The sequence below is a fragment of the Camarhynchus parvulus genome, chromosome 18, assembly GCF_901933205.1.
Source record: "Camarhynchus parvulus chromosome 18, STF_HiC, whole genome shotgun sequence".
Lineage (NCBI taxonomy): Eukaryota > Metazoa > Chordata > Aves > Passeriformes > Thraupidae > Camarhynchus > Camarhynchus parvulus.
In genome coordinates, this window is record NC_044588.1 from 175,583 (window position 1) to 197,520 (window position 21,938).

The 21,938-nt window shown below is 38.8% G+C and overlaps 1 protein-coding gene across 1 annotated transcript in view; it reads right to left on the reverse strand.

Moving 5' to 3' along the window:
* CA10 (carbonic anhydrase 10) overlaps positions 1-21,938 on the reverse strand; it is a 212,632-nt gene that overhangs the window by 35,014 nt on the left and 155,680 nt on the right. The window contains 1 exon segment of the mRNA XM_030962298.1: positions 5,352-5,537. Within this exon segment, the coding sequence (XP_030818158.1) occupies positions 5,352-5,537 (186 nt within the window).

Sequence of the window (21,938 nt, forward strand, 5' to 3'; positions counted from 1 at the left end):
GCACCCACTAGAATATACTTACTTATTTTCTGCTATGAGACAGGATTAGGAGAAGAGCAAAACAGGCTTAAACTTTAAAGGGTATAAAGAAAAACTTCATTAACAGAACTAAATGAATAACAAGACTCAGACTAAACCCTTCAGAACAAGAACACTTCTTCTCCCCCCCCCCCCCCATCCCCCCACTGACAATGTACAGAAACAATTCAGTCCATTTATCACTTCTGGAATAGTCTTTCTTCAGTTCACTTAGGGATAGAAGTCTCTCTTGTTATGCTATGGAGATTTCTTCACAAGAAAACAGTTCTCTCATGGCTTTTGATTTCCATGAAAAGCAGCCCACCAGAAATCTGCAATCATGAAGCCCCTCCCATCTTTTGCAGCCTTCCCACAGCTGCCTTTATGGGCCATGTCAACTTATGGGGTACTATTTTAAAGATGAGTTGTTCAAAAGCTAAGGTTCTCTTTATCTATCTCTGAGATCATCTTCATCCCTGGGAACAGAGGTCTTCTTCTTTCTATGGGGGTGTTATGAACAAGTTTATGGGATAACTAAGTAAATCAATGTTTGGCCTGTTTCTTGGGTATTAAATGTTGATTACCCAGTTGAATGTGTTGATTCTGTTGACTATCAATCTCGTTGGTCACCTTACCCAGTGGCCCCTTGCCTGTGCTTTTTTTTCCCATCCAGTGTTGCCTCCACTGTTTCCCAAAATGGCTTTAGCCATAGAGATGGTGACGTCACATGCGTAATATGTAAACTGAGACACAATGTACAATTCAAGACAAGAACCCCGTAAGAAGACGAGCCAACTTGCAGTGTAAGGGACTGAGTGACATGTCCTACTTGGGAAGTCTTGCCACATTCCATCGGTGTGATTTCAGGTTGTCACCATAACCTTACAAGAACAGGACCAGGATGAGCACTTCGGACAATGAACTTAGAGTTGTCTTCCTAGGCACGCTCATGAGGATGGAAGCCCCAGCTCTGCTACCTAGCAAAGCTGTTTACCTCCTCCTCCACGTCACCAAAGGGAGCAGCGGCGGGGTGTGTGAACCCACGGGCCCCCACCGAGATCTGATTTCATAAATAAAGGCGTTAAAAAGGAGCAGGTCTCCTTGCCCATTTATTTCAGGGGAAAAGGGTCCACTATTATTTCTCTTTCCCTGTTCTCATGGGATCACAGCTACTTCAACATCTGCTTGCTCTAGCATAGATGCCTTTGCTCATATTGCTTCATCCCTCCATGCTTTTCAATGAGTTACAGGGAAAAGGAGTCTGATATACCAATTATATCTTCTCTACAGCCTTACAAGAGGATTTCAGCCCAGGACTGAGGCATCTCCTCAATCCTCCCATCTGGGACTTCTTCTTTACTGACCTTCAAGTCTCATGTTGGTCTCTCTGTATCTTCAGTCTTTTCTTTCACTTGAGAGAAAGATTTGATGTTTGTAGGTTTCATCTGTGCACTAAAAATGTTAATATCTTGCCTGGGTGGAGGCTGAAGAAGTTGAGGTGGAGTATTTTAGTCTTCACTGGAGGGGCTGGGCCAGAATAGCAAGGGCCCAGGCCAGAACAACAGCAGCTGCTCTGGGTGGGGAGTGGATGGGCAGCTAAAATCTCGGCAGCCAGGCTAGAACTCAGAGGCCGCACCCATGGGCCAATGGCTTCCCCTCCCCCTTGCCCAGCAGTTTCTGGCAAAACTCAGCAGTGGCAGAATTGCAGCCAAACTGCAGACCCGCCTGGCCGCGCTGCAGGGACCCGGCTCAGCCAGAGCTACATTGGAGCAGGCCCTGTCCCTGCTGGGACAGGCCCTGGTGGGCTTCCTGGGAAAGGGCCCAGCCCCGTGACAGAGCCCATCTGGCCTGGCCCAGCCGCGCAGAGGGGGCCAGGCAGGCCTGTTACCTCTGTTACAAGTAGAAAAGTTGTCTATTTTTTTTAAAAAGGTTGCAGAGTTAACAGGTTAAACCAATTGCTGCTAAGTTAGTTTTTACTATTTGTTGTTAATAATTTCATGTTGTAGTCACCTGTTAATAGTTTTTCTTTAATTACCTGTTGCTGATGATTAGAAATCCCTCTTCGTGGAGTATCACCCTGCTGCTTCCTGGAAAATGGCACCCGGGACTGTGAGGAGGAAGTGACATCGGGGCTGGTATGCAAACGTGGAAACACCTCACCAAATCTAGCAGGAAAAACCCCTAAAACAATGAGCCACCATGGAATTAAGAGATCTAAGTGATGTCTAGAGGTGAGGAACTGAAGCCAGTGTCTGCTAGGATCCTTTTTTACCTTTCACCCTAACCAAGAGGATGTCGGCTAGAAAGAGGACCGCAAATGTCAACCTGAAAAATGGGAATGTCCTGGTGCTCTCGTGAGGGTAGAACCCCCAGCTCTGCCTGCAGACCAGCAGACACAGCTGCACTCTTCCTTCCCTTCTGTGCCACTCCTGGGAGTAGTGGTGGCGTGTGCGTGACCCATCTGTTCTCCCCATCCAAGCTGATTTTTAATAAAGGCATTAAAAAGGAGAAAGATCTCCTGCCCTATTTATTTCACCTGTACTCAGGGCAGAAGAAAAAAAATTTCCTGGGCTTTGTTGATTTTAAAATGTGCATCTCACAGGGGTGTGTTTTACTCTTTATTTGGCTTATCAGCATGCCTATTCTCAGAGCCAACCAGCAATTGGTTTTTGCCAGGCACAGAGGAAGCTCTTAACAGCTTCTCTTAGAACATCACTTCCGTGCCTGGGTTCATTCCCTCCTCACCAAAACTCAATTAATACAAAACCAGCACAATCACCCTTCTTGGGTAACTTGGGAATAGTTTCCCCAGTGAAACAGAGTTTTCTGGAAAGCCCACAGAGAGTTTGTCCAACACAGCTGAGACCAGCAGTAACAGGACTAGCCCTGGCAGCTCAGTCTGCAATTAGCAGACACACAGTGCAGTCCTGCAATGACTTTTTCCCTGGTTCCTAAAGCCTAAGCCAGCAAATATTCATTGCTATTCTTACCTGCACCAGCTAAATTAGACTAGTGAACCTAAGCAGTTATTTTTCTTTATCCTGTCTCCACTGACAGCATTAGCTAAGGCAGGCATGAATAGTAATTAGCATCAAGCCTTGAAAGCACCCGTGACATCACAAAGACACTCTCCCAGGAAGTCGCCTGGCTTGTTTACAGCATTCCCCCTCTCACTGCGGAGAGATGAAGATGTTACATCCCCCAGTGCTGACAGCTTGTGGAAGAGCCCTCATTTATACAGGCAGCACTTGCATGGGTGAATGGACACTCAAAGAACTCCATCAGCTGCTGCCCTTCCCTTGAAATCTGCAGCCATTCAACACCACTGATTTGCATCTGGCCTTGTACTTTGGAATACTGTATTCTAGAAATAAGACTTAACTGTGGAGGTATAGGCTCAAACTAGTAATTAATGCTTGACCTTGCTGGAGTTCATCTGTCCACCTGCCCCAAACAGATTTTGAAACCTTAAAAAACACACCTTCAAAGGACAGAATTCATCTCAGTATCTGAACGGGAGTCCTTGAATCTCAACTCCTCTGCCTGCTGTTTGTCTGTGCTCTGTTGTCAAGGAAAATGCATCTCCACAGAGTGATTTGCCCTGTCCTAAGAGACCCAGCTCTGGCTGTCGGGACTGATTAATCCTTTGAAGGTGCTGAGCTCTTTCTATTCAGTGCAGGAGGATTCAGACAACAAGATGAATCCTGCACATGCTGCAGACCCAGTTGTGCCTGACTGACTGACAGCAGTTTCCACTAAGGTCAGTTTTCTGCTCTTATTAAGAAATGTTGAGGTCTCTGTTAAAAACCACCAAATATTAATAGTACTTCAGAACTCCAACGTTCAAAACTAGAACAGCCTATAGCTAATAACAATAAGTACTGCCAGACAATGCTCTACATTTTTATATTGTTATAGTCTAGGACTGATGAATTAAAAACTCTTTAAAGCATCTGAAGTGGTGGTGATACATTACAAGTGCTGTGGTATGTTTCAACCAGATTTTTACTTTCATGTTCAGTCAACTTTTTTTTTTTAATATTGCTCTCATGTGTCCTGAACAGCAAAGCCAAGACCTTGTTTACTACAACATCCTTTACTTTCAGCGCTTAAAGGAGCAATACATGATGAGTTCACTTATAGAATTGAACAAAGGCAACCAAAATCAGTTGTGTAAGTCATTAGTAATTTCACAAAAAAGCTGCCACAGGCTATATGTAGCTCATAAAACAAAGCCAATGATTACCATCAATTATAACATTATCATGTAACAATGTTGCAATTAATTTCTTACTCTTAAATAACTGCTGTTGCTCAGTGCCAAAGAAAATGCCACACATTAAGTGACTCATCACCAGTCTGTGATGCATAGTACAGATGTTAATTTGATTACTCATCTCTGAGAAAATAAGTGCTTTATGATGAAAAAGCTTTTCTATTTTGGTATTCTGAAAGAGTGGTAAGAGAGTGACTTTAAAAATAATCCTTAAAGTAACATAGAGTTATTGTGAAGCATTATTTTGAGTTGTAGAGTTGGACACTGTGTAGTTCACAGTCGTGGCCCCAGCTGGAGGATGATGGGGTACTGCAAACCTCATGCATCTCTTATATGTGAGAATGTTCCTATATAAGGAAAATGGAAGGATCCCATTTTGTTCGCCCCAGAAAGTCTGCAAACTTTATTGTAAATCTTGAAAAAGGGCTCCATCTAAGCCACTAAAATATTTATCCAGCAAGAATAATGAGCCATTCTAGAATAGGTATCAGAATCAAGAAATTATGGTCTTTCTTGGGACAGGAAATACATGTTATGGACATGTATTTACCATAAAACATTACTATTCTGCCAGGGACTATGTATGCAGTTAACTTTATTTCTTGAGCAGAATTCTGTGGAGTCATCTCCAGAATCAAGTATCACCTTGTTTCTTCATGAATCAAAGGCAGGATGGTACTCAATGTGAAGTTTTACACACCATTGAGAAGCAAAAGTAGCACTTCTGTGGGAATTTGAAGCACTTCCAGCATTACTTTGTAATTAATCTCATACTTCCCTTTACAAGAGACATAAGGCCCCATCCAAAGACAACTGATTACTTTGTAAGTAGCACAGATGAGGATAGAGTGTGTCTCTACATAGAATAAACACAGCAGTGTCATTGTACATATGAAACACAAAATTTGCAGTGCTTGGTTAAAAAAGAAAAAAACAATTCCCCGATTTTCAGAATGGCTACAGGAAAACAATTTTTACAGATTAACTTGCAAATACCTTCAGGCAGAAGTAAGAGGTGGGTAATTCCTAGTGGTACCACTTCCCCACGGTGACATACCTCTCCAGAAAAGGCCTGGCCATTGAGGAGGTGCTCTGATCCCTGGCTGTCCTCGCTGCCAAAGTGTAACCGGATTTCCTCTAGGCGGTGACTGTAGGTCATTGGGCCCCCGGAGATGTTCACCAGGTGCTCCTTGTCTAACCGGAGGGATACGTGTCTCCCTGTGTTGTACATTGTCCCACTGACCTAAACAAAGCGGAGAGGAGAAAAAAATGATTTTTTTCAAAATAATCTCCAAAATTTACAAACTGATTGGGGATTTTGCTCTTTACACACCTTCACTCAAATACAGCGATGCATCTTGTGGTTGTGAGATGAAACAACCAACCTCAGGTCACACTTCAATTTCTGCTTTAAACCTTACATTGTGTATTCAAATATTTTGCTAAAACCCTATGTGCACATTTTAGCCTTGGGCTGACATGGTGAATAGGACTGTTGCACTTCTAATTAAGTAGGTTTTTAGAGTACTTTTCTTGCCAAGTCTGAATAATGGCTTCATTTGAAAATTTCTGCACAGAAAATGGGAACATTTCAGCTGACATAAATTATTAAAGTACACTTGAACAAATCTGAAATTTAATTTCCCCCCTTATTTTAATATTTATAACAAAGTTACCCAAAAGTAAAGGTGCTGCAAAAAGCTAAGATGCAATTTTTCATTAATATGGAACTCTATGTCTCCTGGAGCTGCAGATAAAAACTTTTACTGTCTTCCTATGCAAGTCTCTTTGTTTTGTTGTAAATATTTTATGTGTACAATTGTCAGGTCTTTTAGCCAGAGAAGTACAGAACTAATTCCAACTTCATTATATATGTCTAGTTCATGCTACACATCAAATAGCTCCTTAAGATTCATCTTTATTTTTTGAAAGGCTCAATGTTGTGCTTCATTTGTAAACTGATTTCCAGCAACTGTAATGAAAAATGATTGCAGAAATTTTTCATTTGGAATATAATTCTGTCATGATTTCCACTGTCTTAGAAAAAGTTTCTAGATCAAGAAATTCTTTAATTTATGCCATTAGAAAGTCATATATACCAGTTTGAATTAGAGTTATTATTTATTTAAAAACATTCTGCATGGATACAAATGTACACTTGAATAACATTCATTTAATTTAAGAAGCAGAAGTGTAGCAACAATATGCTTTGTTGCACTTCAATGTAAAATTAAAGACACTGACTATTATGTATTATATCCTATACTACATCAGTATTATGGTAATTAATGGTAATTATTACCATAATTAATATTATGGTAATATGCTGCAGTGTCATTTTATCTATAATACTAATTACTGAGTTTAAATTATGTGTTTTCTTTCACAGTATGTTGTAAAAAGTTACACGGAACAGACTGTGCACTTGAGCTAAATGGAGGAGATTAAACAGCTTTTGATTGTTGTGGTTCTTTACACTTTGATACAGCTGTTCTACCTTTTTTTTGGTGCTTATTCCAATTTAAAGTAAGCAGTAATAAATTTCTTATGAAAAGGCATAAAGACAGATATTCCTGTTTGTTGCAAATAAACCACAATGATTTTATTTATAAATCCTTCTTACTTTTTCTACTTGACTTTGCATGCATAATAATTAAATACCAAGTTTAGCTTAATAAGTCAAAGAAGGTTAGTTTATTGAACTCAGTTTCAGTACACTGCATATAAATGACACAAAATTGCTAATCATAAATAACAAATGGAGTTTAAAAACAAACAGGGGAAAATGGATAAATCCTCTTATTCACATTTGAAAGCTCATGCTTCACTGAACCCTCAGTTAAATTCAGCAGCTATGCAAAAATATTCAGAATCTGTTTTCTTACTTAAACAGGCATAAATCTCAAATAAGCTTACCATTATTTTCTCTCTCCAAGTAAAAGTGACCCAAATAACCCCCAGTGTGAATCAAATCACACTCCACAGATTAGAGAGGGGAATTGATAAGAGGCAAATTCATGAACAGGAGTAACATTTGTCTTTCTTATTTCCCACTTCATAAAAATGCAGTGCTCATAATGACATGGTACTGACTTTTTGAAACCAGAATTTTCCTGCATAGCTGCAGATGGGAAATACCAGTAAAGCAGTGAAGCATCTGAGGTGCCTCATTTCTGACACGATGGGAAGTGTGAACACTAGAAGTGAGACTGTTAAATTCTCCTGCATGGACACAGACTGCACACCAGGCAAAACAAAGTCCAAAATCTTCATTATGAAAATACAAGGCCTGGCCCTTTTATGTGCCTTCTTAGGTTTAAAGGCAGCGCTGGTTTTATTGTTGTGTGTGCCCAAAGAAGGAGGAGCTGCAGAGACAACTTGAGATTCAGCACCAAACTGCACCTTCAGGACATGCCCATTTATGAAGTAGGGTCTTATATTTTCCATGTATTGAGATTACAGCTGAATGAAAAGGCTGAAATATTGAGGAACATTTTTTGGTGAGGAAACATTGTGACTTGCCCAGGCTCTATAGTTGGCTGTGCTTGATTATGGGAAGGACCATCATATGTGAATTTCTTTCTTGCAGTTCAGGATATTGTCTGGTTTATACACAACCCCAAAATCTTACCACCTTTACAGGTGTACATTTCAAGTATAACCATTTACAGTTAGGACACAGAAACACTTGAATGTGTTCACCCTCTGTTTGCAAGTTTAATACCCACAAATGCCTTTTGCAGAGCAAATAATATATTTTTTTTTCCTTATGTATAGTGTTAACTGCTACTGCAGGAAAATGAGGTTCTGATCTTGTTCACTACTGGTAAGAGAAGGATTCTCCATATTTATAGTACTGAGCCTTTAAAGTGATGGTGATTCATTTCAGAACAGCTAATTAAGTTGGTTTTGAGGAAAGAAAACTTGCATGTGGCCTTACAAAAGGTTGCAGGTGTGGAAATTAACAAGGAAGTATTTTCTGCATTTTGTACATTACCCTACAAAGTAAACAGTATGGAGAGTGGGCACCTTATGGGAAAGATGTTCCCTTTTCCTGTCTCAGTGAACAGTCTCTGCTACTCCAAAAAGCACAGTATTTAATTTTTATATGCAGAGTGGATAAAATGTTATAGGGTAGTTTAAAAGGCTCATAAAAAAGACCTGTTAAGATCTATATAACGATTTCCTTAATTAGTCAGATGGATCTCAGGTGTTTCAGCATGGTGGCCTTTGTGCTGCTTCTTGCTCTACTTTGTTCTCTGCGTGCTTGACTTGAAAGTTACACAAAGATGAAAACTCAGCAAACAAACCTGGAGAAGAAATAAGCACTAAATCTTGACCTCCTCTTTTTAAAAAATATTAATATTCACATTTATCTTATGTGCTAGAAATGAGACTGCAGTAGAGAAAACATAATAAATCATCCATAAAGCTGGTCTGAGAAAACAGAAAAGTCCAAAATCCTACAAGTGAATGATTAGGCCAGAATCTCAGCTGATCTCATTTTCCTCACAGATTTAGAAACATTTCCAAACAGGTAATATTATCTGTGGCAAAATCCCCAGGCAGAAGAGAGCACTCTCATGGGCTTCAATCTTAATTATGGAACACTTCAACTTTGGTAGGCTTTAATTAATTTATTAATATATTCCTGATGTAGTTATTTTCTTTTTAATATCATTGCTTCTAATTCTTGCTTCACAGAGTTTTGTGCACATCATTCTCCAGCAACATTTTTCTCTATCTTGATGCAAAACATCCACATGGGCATAGGCTGCTGATATATTCGATACTTCATTTCTCAATAAGATCTGGATATCTTGTGGTAGCTCTGTATAACTTGGCCCTGCGACCACAAAAAAAGGCACAATTCTGCTCTTTGAAAGGTGGAACATAAGCAAAGTCAGTAAAAATGCACACCCAAGAAACACAATCTCTTTGCTGCACATTTATCTTGAAATGTTACAGACTTTATGGCCATTAGGAAAAACCCTGCAATAATTAAAAAAACCAGCAAAATCCCTAAACCAAAACAAAATCCACATAAAAACCAGTTCTAAAACATTCTTCTCACCCCTCCCCACCCTCCCTCCCCCCGCCCCTCCCAATGGTGGTTTTTAACCCAGCATCTGTGGAAACATTTTTGTTTTGTCCTAACTCTGTATCTTGTTCCCTTCGTCTTTTCTTCCACAGATAGTACTGAACAAAATACTTTTCAGAACTTCCTTTGTGGCCTACATCTTTATATTACAGCCTCTGTTAAAAGAGCCTTCAAAACCCTGAGCAGGAGAAAAGGAAGCCTGTTTCAGAGTGAAGCCATGCTAGAAATGTGAGCAGGGAATGCAAGAGGAAAGGGAATGGATGCTTTGCCTTTCAATTCCATGCTACATCTGCAGTTCATTGTCGCCTTCAAGGGGTGGCACAGATCCTCTGCTTCCTGGGGCCTTTACAGATAGTGAAATATTACCTTTTGGATTTATTTAAGTTAAAAGTGAGCTGCAGATTAGTTCCAAGAACATTTTTAAACTTGTATCAGAACCTGCCATTGGAGCAGCACTGAATGTAAGGGAGCAGGAAAATCAATTGTGTATGGCTGCCTTCTCTGGTGTCCTTGGATCTTATCTGCAATATTGGGTGTTCCTTTCTTTAGGATAAAAATAGATACAGTCCAAAGAAGGCTTAGTGCTTTGGAGGGAAACAAATCACCAAGGTTTGAGTTGTCTTTTGAAGGAATTATAGTGCCCTGGTTTTATGTGCTGCAATAACCAGTTTTTGATCATCTGCGGCCTGGCTTTTCCATCTTTTCCTCCTGGAGTGCCGTGTTCCAGCAGAACAGGAAAGCAGCTGTGCAGCCTCTGGGCAGGGTGGGAATTGTGGACTTTGCTCCTCTGTGAGCAGCACCTGAACCACTCTACCATTACCTTTGGTTTCTGCTCCTCGGCAATGGCAGCAGTGCCATAGGGATCCCAAGGAACCTGTGACGTGGCACTGGATTTCTGTTCAGCTCCTCTCCCTGAGCAGCTCCATGGAGGGACAGGTGCTCCATGAAACACCAATATTAAATATGTCATAGAATCCCCCATCTATGCATCTTAAAGTGAAAAAATGCAAAAATAAGTATGCAATTGTTTTTTTTGTTTCACTGGGATATGTCAACATCTTTGCCAGGGTGATTCATTTTCCTCCCGACAGTTAGGAAGAATTGTCCCATGGAAAATTTTACTCTCTAACTAATGTTATCTGAACTTGAGTTTCTATGTGCAGTAATAAACTGAATCATTCTTCTGAGCCCCTCAAGCAAATTGCTTTCATTTAATGGGGTTATTTTGGTGGTTGTTCATAGTATCTTGACCATGTCCTGTGATTTAAAGTTAAATCTGAAATCTCACTTTAGGGGCAATGTGGAAGCACTGCACCAAACCAGAATTTTGGAGGTAACCTGCCAGAGCAACCTGCTCTGCTCTCTGCAGCACAATTATATTCCTTTATTTCGTGTAGTAGCAGTGGCTACTACATGAGAATATTTGTTCTCTTAATATTGTGCTTATGGTATCTGGTTAGTTTCAGTAGTTTTATGGCATTGATTCTTTGAGCTGCTACTAGAGGGGGCCCAAGCTGGAATATAAAATGGTTTTATAGAGTTGTTATTAAACAGTTCTTTAAAGAAGAAGTGTTTTGAAGTCTTCTCTTAAAGAGGAGATTGCCATATTCAAATAGGAGACAGGTGTTGTATCGATTTTCCAAACTTTTGAGATCTTTATTCTGGTCCTGAGGAATTTTCTGTGTGTATGGAGATACATGTACAAAAGAACTTTCAAAATTGTATTTAAGCAGTTATTTTCTACAGAAGATGCAGTTTTATTTAGGTGCTTTCAATTAATATTTATAAATTTGAAGAGTTATTTTATCCTAATACCTTTCCCCGGCCTTTATGCTTAATTGCTGTATGCAACATTATGTAAAGAAATTGTGGAAATGCTTTATCTTTGAAAGTAATTTTAGGGGAAATTCCGTTTCCTGCATGCTTTCCTTGCTGCCAGCAGAGAGCAGTGTCCATCCATTCCACACAGCCTTTACCTGTATCCCACAGGGATGGCCACAGCCAGGAAGAAAAGGAAAATTCATCTGGTTTATATGGCACGGCTGTAGTCTGCGGCTTTAATTCAGGAGTGGTGGATTCAGCTGTGGGACAGAACTGTGGGATCTGTTCCACAGCTCTGGAAGAGTTTGGGGGATTCAGGCTCTGCAAGTTTCTTGGTCACCCAATAAAACATCCAGAGTGGCTTTTCTGGCAAGAATTCAATGGACCTTATGTTGTGTTTATGAAAAAATAAATGTGGAGAGAAGGGAAATAAAGATAAGAAAACACCACTTACTGGGAGGGAGCTGCAATCTAATTGCTGGGCTTTGAAGAACAACAGGCACCATCATCAATATTTGATTAAAAAAGGCCCGTGTGAAAAATGTAAAATGTAAGAGAGAAGTGTAAAGATTAACATAATCTTTTTATCTTCTCAGTTGAAAACTTTTTAAAAGGAAATGATGTTAATGAGCCTAATTAACCCATTTACCGGCCTAATGTAATGTGTCATCTACCAGTATATGGCATGACACACTTTTTTTCTGCTTTTAAAGCCCCATTTTCAGCAGGAACTTTTCCCATTCACTCCTCTGCATTTTTGCCAGTTTACTTCCCCTAAGTGACTAGTCCATAAAAAATGTGGAGTTAACCTCATAAATTAAATATTTAGGCTTACTGGCTGATGAGAACAATATGTCAAATTTCAGTAATCAAAATAATGTGCTTCAATAATATATGCTCCATTCTGTAACACAATATAATTTTAATAGAGGACCACAGGGTCATGGTTAGTCTTGAGAAAATTATATGCCATAGGATGTGCAGGAATGAAATTGCTCCAAGGACACTGGTAACACCCCACAGAGTGCACGAGCCACATGCTGCCTTTTAGGGATAATAAAGTGCTTCATTGTGATGCCTTGTGAAGGCTGACCTAGAACAGAGACTAGACAAAGCTAAAGAATTCTTTAGACAAAGCTAAAGAATAAAGTAGGGTTTTATTAGGAGACCTCAATAGATCCACCTTGGGCAGCGCAAGAGTCTAGCCAGGGCTATGCCCCAGGTGAACCCAAAATGGTCACAAATATGGACAACCTGTCATGAGGCTTCACACTTTTTAAAGTTCTGGTCCATTAGCATATTGGAGCTAATGGCCCAATTACAGCTCCAGCACATGAAGTCCCATCCTTCTTGTTTTTCTCTCTTCAGTCCACCGTTGTTTGTGCTCTTGGGCCTGAGATCTGGATCGGTTGTCCTTGGGTCCCCAGCTAGAGAGGGAATTGTTTTATCTCCCTACTCTGTGAAGAGAGCTTACTATCCCTTTATATGAAGCCTAGACCCACACACTAAAGCAGCACAGAGTCTGAAAAATATAAAAGCTAAAACCTGAGGCATCATTTCTGTTTCCACTACTCCATTAATACAATGATTTATTTCTGCTTGTTAGTAACTATGGAGCCTAAAGCAAATGCAGCCAAATTTATGGTGTCTTGCACTAATAATTGCTGGGCATGTTGACACTAGCTTTGCAGTGATATCATTCTCTCCTTAATATAAAGCATTCCATTGTGAGTAAAAAAGATATTTTGGGGCATTCTAAGCCAGACTGCAGAACTCAGCTGTTAAAAATCCTGTGTGTCCACTGCCACTTTTTTACCACTGATAGCAACCCTCATCCAGTGCTGTGACAGTCACAAGCATTACATGAAGGAGGGAAAAAATACATTTGCATGCTCGTCTTAGTTTATTAACCTTAGTTTATAAATAGGCTAAGTCAAAAAGTAATTAAAGGAATATTAAGGGTTTTGGAGAATTCCTTACCCTAATGTAGTCTTGCAGTCTATAAAGAGATTTTAGTTTGGTTTTGTTTGAAGAATCTGCATTAAAACTTGTATTAAGGATAATTTTTATCTCTCATAAAGGGATGTCAAAAGAGCTGCCTTTTCAAAATCTGAAGGATTACATAAATATTTAAAAGGTTGTAAATGGCAGAGAAGCCAACAAATTTATGAGAAATACAGATCAATGAGAAATTGCTCTTTCCATTTTTATGTGGGTTCAAAAGGTAAAATTGAGTATGTTAAAAACAGAGGGCCTGAGTTCCTTTTTAGTGAGTTACATTGATACACTGACCTTTGGAGCTGCCTGATTTCAGAGCTCTTCTTTCAGAGAGGTCTTGGCTTGAAAAGCTAGAGGTTTTCCAAAGGAATCCAGATCAGACAGAAATTTATAGGATGTATATTGAAATTAGTGTGTTTTAATTTCCTTATGTTTACCATCTAGCAAGACAGACTTAGACATTTGATGCTTAAATCTCATTTGATCAACTGTGTCTTAATAAATATGTTCCAGCTTTCTAAGATTTTGATTTTGCTTCTACATTTTCTTCAGTACTTTCATTCCTAACACATCCTTCCCTGCTGAGAGGATGAGATATAGCCAGTTGATTGAAATTCTCATTTAAACTGTTGGTGCATCTTCTACTTTACTGTTTGTGCATAGTATTAGTAAAAAGGCTGTGCTAAATTAATTTGAGAAGTATCTTTCAGGTTAAGTAATTAACAGTGTAGTGTTGTGTAGGTAATTAATGTACTCACTGCTTTATTTACCTGGATCTATATATCTTTATACATGTATGTATATGTATCTCTATATATACATCTATAGAAGTGAAATATTTTATTTTTTACTAACTTTATTAATAGAAAGGAGGAGAAAAAATGCCCTCTTACACAGGCCAAGATTAATAAAAAACCTTTGTTCTTTGTTGTTGTTTTGCATGCAGAACAGCAGATCCAAGTGCCTGAGAATCACAGAGTTTCCTGCCCAAGGTAAAGGATGTACCCTCAAAGCTCATCTGTTTTACACCACAGTCAAAACACACCATTATTAAGGTTAATGATTCAATTTTCCAAGAGCTAGAAAACACCACATGTTGCAGTTATTTATTCCTCTAGTCCTTTGCTGCCAGGATGTTCGAATTTCTAGGCTTAAGTTTTCATAAATTCTCTAAAATAAGGAGGGGACTGCTGCTGTCTTTTGTGATCCTCTGCCTACTCCAGCCATGACCCATGAACTGATCCTAAGGAAAACCGCAGTGACTGAGCTGTGGTGTAGCCAAAGAAGAAGCATGGTGATGCTTTAATTAAATTATAAATGAGTGGAAATGTAGAGTTTATAAACTCAGCTTTTTAGCCATGAAAGGGAAAAAAGTTTTATGAGCTTTTTTTGAAAGTTTTTGAGAATAGTGTTACTTATAATATTCACTGCTTCTCAAATCAGTGCCAAGAAAAAAAATTCATAATTATTGCAATATAATTTCCCGAGCCCTGTATCTCTGGAGGTAAACTAGTATTTAGATAACTTGAAATTTGACCTCAATAAAACTCATTATGTGTCAAGGCAAATCCTTTGTGGCATGCAAAAATTGTGGGCTATTCTGCCTAGTAGCATATTTTACTGGGAGGTTTTTTTTTCTTTTTGAGCAGCAGAGAGCTGTTTTGTCCTGGCCTGCTTTTTCTATTTCTTTAAAGAAGGTGAATAAATTAGCCTTTCCAGTTCAAATTATTACTGTTCCAGTTCAACAGAGAATTGTTTTACTGTTCTCATTTTGTCTGCCTCAAAAGCATCTGTGTACTTTTTATGTTAAGAAAACAGCAGAACTGCAGAAGAGGTAGAAATAAAAGAAAAACAAACAACCAATCCCTGTCCTGAACCTATCTTTGCTTTTCTTGTCACTTCCCTCTCTGCCAAAACACTTCACTTTTTCTCCTGTCAATGCATAATGCAAGGCGGATAGAAGAGTAGGAAATTTGGGTTATAACATAAATTTGAGCTCCAGATTCACTTAGGAGCACTCCTCTGCTTAACTTGGTCAAGAAATTCTGTGTTAACTCTTTCCTCTTTTGTTTTAATTTTTGGTTGGTTTGGGGTTTTTTGTTTAGTTGGTTTGGTTTTTTTCCCATTCCCTGCCATGTTTATGGATTCCATGGCTATGGGGGAAGAGCCAGTCCTTTGTTCCACATACCAATCTCCTGTAAAGCTCCATGTACACAGCAGTTACATAAATCAGTATTTTTACAAGTAACCAAAACCAAGGCTCTGGATACCAAGAAGAACCTTTGCCCTCTTAGATCATTCCCACATATGCCTTATTCCACGTAGAGTGAAAGACATTTTTCCATTAGCTCAAATCCTAAAGAAATTGTGAGAAACTATTCTGAAAAGGGCTATTAGAAAACCAGTTTTACTACTGTGACAATTTGCCATCAATTCCCCTCAGTTTTCTTGGTTTCTGTGCTTACAAAGTACAGATTTATCTGGCTCTGCAAAAGAATTCCTAAGAAAAAGAGGAAGGAGTTATGGGATAAAGTTAGCTAGGAATCAGCATATGAAAATGCTTTTTCAATACAGATACCATTTAGACTAGAGAGAATCTCAGCTTTTCACATAGAAAAGTTAATTTTTAAGAAGTATTTTATCACCTACATTCTAAAAGTTTCAGGAATGTTTCATCTGTTGAAACCTGTTGACAAGTTCATCTTTATTATCTTCCCAGGAAGACTAAATAGTCCATTTTCAGCTATGGATCTACAATCTATTTATCAGCAATTGCTTTTCCTCCTGTTTTTTTTTTAACCTTTTTTCCTTCTTTGTGGCCAGCTGGGGCTGGATGCTCTCAAATGCCTATGTAGGAGGATCTTCCCCACCTCTGGGTGTTTGCTCACAGTTCTATTTGGGATAAATTAAAACTGAGGAATTGCGAGGTGCTGAACATCTTACTGACAGTGTAAAGACAGCTTTTCTCTCTTTATCCCTAATGGAAATGAGTTTTAGAGTTTCTTCTCACACTCAGGTTTGCTGTTCTTGCCTGCAGAAGAGGAAAATACTTTAAATGTGCTTATGTTCATACTAATTAGACAGTGCTTAGGATGAATTGAAGCTTTCAGAAATTAACTCTTGCAGATCAGAATAAATATTGCTTACAAGAGTCCAGTGAAAATTTCAGCACACTTGGTATTTTTAATGGTTTTAAATTCACAGATTCTGCTGCCCCTGAGCCACTGGAATCTGTGAGCATTACCAGGTTGTAATTGATGACTAATATAGGCTAAAGTAAAGCTAGGAATTGCTCCCAACCCTTCACTTAGAGAAAAATGTCCACTCCCTGATGTAATTTAAAGATTTGTATGTCTAATATGGCTTATGTCTTATTATTTTCATACCAACTATTACTAAAGCCTAGATGATGCCTAATAAACAAATCCTTTGATAGCCTTTAAAATGACAGACCTATTGAGTAATTTAATTTCCTCCAGCAAGATATTACTATATTCATTTTAGCACCCTGTTTTTAAAAAACAGAGAGTGCCCAGAATTACTTGCTATGATAGTCTTGAAAGTAGGGCATCAACAGACTTGGCAAAGGACTGAATTTATAACGGGAAGTTTTTGCTGGAGATCTAATCCATTATCCCTCCATTGCGGATATTCACTTGCAATGAGAACACTGGGCCAAAGTGCCCAATACTTTGAGATAACATTCTGGCTCACAGAGGAAAGGTGGTGGGAACCTCAGGGCTGGAGGAAATGGTCAGTGAACATCCAGCTTTTCACTTCCACAGCACAGTGCTACCTAGTTCCCAGCTACCTGAACACATTTTTCTCCCCACCAAGGTAGTGGGACAGATTACAAGTTCTTATTTAAATATGGATTTGGTAGTGCTGCAAGAGCATCTGAGGTAGGAACAATTTAAAACACATTGTCAGCACTGACCTACCTTCATTCCTGAATTTGAAGGCATGAACATTCTGTTCTTTACTGTGGTTGCAACCTGGAACTCTCCTATTGGAAGTGTCAGAAGCAAGATCAGGTGATAGTTGTCCAGATAGTTGTTAAATTTGAGTAACTCTTTATTAAAAAACCTCTATCTCCATGGAAGATTCCTGCTTAACCATAGGGAAGTTTAGAAGCTTCTCTAGAAAGCGTGGGAAAAAAGACAATTATGGTCCTTCTTTAGGATCCTGAAAATATTTTGCTACAAAATTTGATAGGGACAGAATTCTCTAACATATGTTTCAAATGTTCCAAACTGGGAGACTTCAGATTCTGCTCCAGGGTAAGGGTGAAGGAGGATGCTTGGTGGCTACCTTTCTTACATCTCTATTTGTTAGGATCATAGAAGAGGCCTCTCCACTTATTTTATGTATTCACAAAATAAATTGGAAGATATTTTATCAATGTCTAGTAAAGAAAAAAAAGCCCCACCTCTTGATTATACAATACGTACTCAAAATATCTGCAGAATAATTTATTCTTATTCCTAGAAACAAGATATTCACTTGGTACCCTCCTGCCCACTATCCCAGCACTGCTATTTGTAAGTCTAATTCCGGAATAAATACAAAAATAAAACAGCCCCAGCTGTGGCAAAGAGATTGAACAAACCCTCGTGAAACACAGAACAGAGCATGGATTAAAATCCTGAATGACTTCACATACTTTTAATGAATATTTTAGCTGAATATACCAGCCCACAGAGAATAATCCTGGGCATTCTCTTATTCCAGCACGAGGCTGCAGTAAGAGCTAACCTACCAAAATGCTGCTTCCAGCAATTCAGAGACCTAAAACTTAATCTACGTCATCTAGAAAGCATGTGTGCAGAAAATGTGTAATGCCAGATCATACTATAAAAAAGAAGATTAAGGCTGAAAAAGGATTAGAAATTAATTAAGGAGCTTCTTCATGTTTCCTGATATCCTTCTGATCTGTGACCAGCCTATCTTCAGGGTCTCTGCTACTGATGCAGTTGTTATAGTTCAAATCACAAACACTACAAAGGATTATTATTAAGCTTTAGGAAGAGCTGCAGCTTGGTGGTTTGGGGTTTATTTTCCTGTTCCACACTTACAGATCTATTGCAGGGATCAGGGGGAGAGCTGCAGGCTGGAAGCTCAACTCTCCAGACTCACACTACGAGGTGCAGCAGTTCTTTGGTGGTGGCAGAGGTGAGATGATATCTCACTGTAGGGCTACAACAGGGAGCTGATACAGCTCCTTCCAGAGGAGCAGCAGAGTCCTGACACAGCCCCAGCCAGGGAAAGGGGCCAACAAAACAATGGGGAGGTCTGAGCTCCTCTCTGATCCATTTCATCTGTTCTCCAAAATTAAGCAAAATAATCCTGGGCTCAGTTTTGTGAGGGGGATGGCTATAGGCTGGTTTTGCAGATGATGGTATAGACACACCATACAACTACAAAAACAAGTTAGACACTGAGAAGAAAAGTTACATCTTATGAATTTCAATTCAAGCTTTGCAGCGGGCTCACTGAAAGTTTTAAACTACATGTACTTGACTTATAGGTTAAGAGTATGCATCAGGGAAGAATTAATTCTGATTGATATTAATTAATTCTAGTAATATTAATCAGTTTTCAATTACAGTATTTACTATGCAGGTAGTTTCTTACTTTTGACACAGCAGATTTCCATTTTCTGGAACCTGATCATACTCTCAAGATTCAACCCCAGTCGGACAAAATTATTATTATTTTGTTTGGAATTCCCAACTTAATTTCTACAATATGGAATTAACATGACTGTAAGAGATATTCTATAAACAGGGCCCTCATGCTTGTTTCAGTGTAAATCAAATGTATTTTATTACCTTTATGAATAAACAGCTATAAGCAGGTTCTGAAGTAGAGAGGGTATCATGTGCACTGACAGCCTTTATGAAAGCAAGTGACAATAAAAGAGCAGTAAACAATTTTTAGCGAAAGATTAGACAGTTTGGTTTCAAAGAAGTGAGCAGGGACGAGCTGGCTTGTCAAGATAAAAGATTTTTCCTGATTGTATGAATTCCAGCACAACCAAAAATTACTCCTCAAGCCCTCCTAAACTCATGATAGTGATAAATCAGACAAAAAAGAAGCTCTGAATATTAAACATTTCCTTCAAAAAATGTTAATGGTATCTGAAAACTAGTGCTATTACTATAAGATGCAGCATGATTCAACATGAATTGAGACAAAAATCAAAGCATTAACTTCTTTGCACAAAATGTTATTACATGAGTAATTCCACAGACCTATCATGCTCAGCCCTGTGAAATTTACTGCATTCCCTTTTCCAGGATAAATTCACAGGTGGAGCCTCTCCTTTCTTGCATACATCTCAGGGGTTGTTTAAGTTTCCATTTTCAGCTGCAGGTTCCCACATTACCATATTGCAGAGTTGAAATTTTTTTCTATTTTAACTCTTGTGGTGCAGTGTTTTGGGGGGATAAAGGAGGACACTTTTTTGCATCAGCACTGACACATCCCTCAGATGTGGCCTCAGGGGACCAAAGGCCTCTGTCCCCTTTTCCCTGTGCTTGGCTTCCTATCTCCAAGATGTGCAGGACATCTCCATCTCAACCTTGGTGCTGAAACCTTTGTGTCTCCATGAGGTGTTGGTACCAAACCAGCTTTGCTTCCACTTAAACACATTCCAGGGAAACAAAATGAGATCAACAGTGATCCTGTCCCTGCTGCCTGATATTTCCAGCAGAAAACCTGGAGTTGCTGATGGCAGAGACAGCCCTGGAGCCACAAACAACATGATCCCACTGGCAGGTAATTGGTTAAATCTGTTTAGCTGGAAAGCTAAATCTAGAAAGTTGTTTTAAAATTGTCTTTGCTGAAACCTGTGCAGCTGTGGGTTCACACTGTCTCTGACATGCAAGGTAGCTGCTTCCAAACTGCTGTCAATGGATGTTAATTTTGCCAAGAGCCCCAATGTCTGAAGTCTCTGCAATGCCTGCAATATGGTGCATTGATAATTAGGGAACTACCTCTTCATTGTTCTAAAGCAAAATCCTATTTACAGCAAAACCTGTCACTTCACAGAATCTACAGAGTTCTAAAGAGAAAAACTTTTGCTTACAGCCAAAGAATATAGTAGGACATATAACTTCAGGCAATATTTAACAATACCTGCAAAATACAGGATTCCAGTCTGTGCCGTATTTAAGTTCATATCATGTGACGGTGGTCACAAGGGTTTTGGGGTGAAGGAAGAGACGAGATCCTTGACTCCATTACAGAAGGCTTGATTTATTATGTTATGATATATACATATACTATACTATACTAAAAAAGAAAAAGAAAAGAGAGTTTCCAGAACCTGCTAGCTACCTAATCTAAGAACAGAAAAGTAAAGTATGATAACAAACCTTGCTCTCTTGGACACAGTCCGAGAGAGCTCTCAGTTCTGGATTGGCCATTATTTCCAAACATCCAATCTGGGCCAATCCAGACAGACCTGTTGCATTCCACAGCAGCAGATAACCTATTGTTTATGTCTTGTTCCTGAACTTCTCAGCTTCAGCAGGAAAAATCCTGAGAGAGGATTTTTCATAAAGGAAATGTCTGTGACAATATCATTTTTTATTATTATTATGTGAAATACAGCTAGCAGCTGTTCCTCTCTTCTAACATTAAATTAGTGACCATTTTGTGGCATGTGTGTACAAATATTTATTTATCATTAGCTTTATGAGTCTCTTTCTCTTTTTGAACACTACAGCTATTCAGCTCCTCTAAGTATTCTAACAATCATGTAAAGATGCCATTTGGGAACCCTGAATTGTAAATTTTCCCCATATGTTGTACATCCAACCTGCTCACATATACATATAGATGACTGCATCAAAGTATGTTACATTTCATACAGTAAACCAGTTTCTAAGCATTAGCATATAAACATCCAGTGAAATGTAACACAGTCTAAACAGACTTTATTAAAATGTATATACTAAATAACTTCTGTCAAGTGGAATGGACTCAAGGAAGCCTCTTGCCATTTGTTTCTATGGAGCCTGGTGCTAGCCTGGGACTTTTTTTATTGATACCAATGGGGAATTGACTGATTCTCTTCTTGTGGTGGCTTTACTGGCAGTATAAATTTACTGGCTTCAGCAGAGCTTCTACTTCTGATTTACACTGTTGTGAGAGGAGTATCAAACCTGGAGTTTACAGCTGAGGATTTGCATCCGATAAAGCATCCAGAATGCACAGGGATAGGCCCCTTGTGAAGATTAGTGGTCATTCTTTATGTATAGATCACTTGGTTTCCTTCTTTAAATACTCAGTTGATGACCATTTATAGCAGAACACATATAAACCAGGCTTATGAGGTATTAATCAGATTTAGGGTAAATTTTCAACTTGCCCTAAATAACATGGCTGAAAAATTGAGGGTATATTTACTAGTACAAATCAAGTGGCCACTCACCCCTTGTTAGCACAGGCACACAGGAACTATGAATTTAGGCAAATGCATTTGGCTAAACAACTATGGTGATCCCATGGCAATTTAGTCCACATACATGAATTTTGAGTTGAAATAAAGTATTTCATGATGTCTAAATATTTTTTGTTCTTTATGATTCAAAATTCCTTGGATTTTTTTAATGAAACATTTTCTAGTAGTACAAGAGATTTGGGGATTATTGGGAAATACAATTTTGCAGATATGTGTATTTACAATGAGTTAATTAACATGCAGATTTTCCTAAA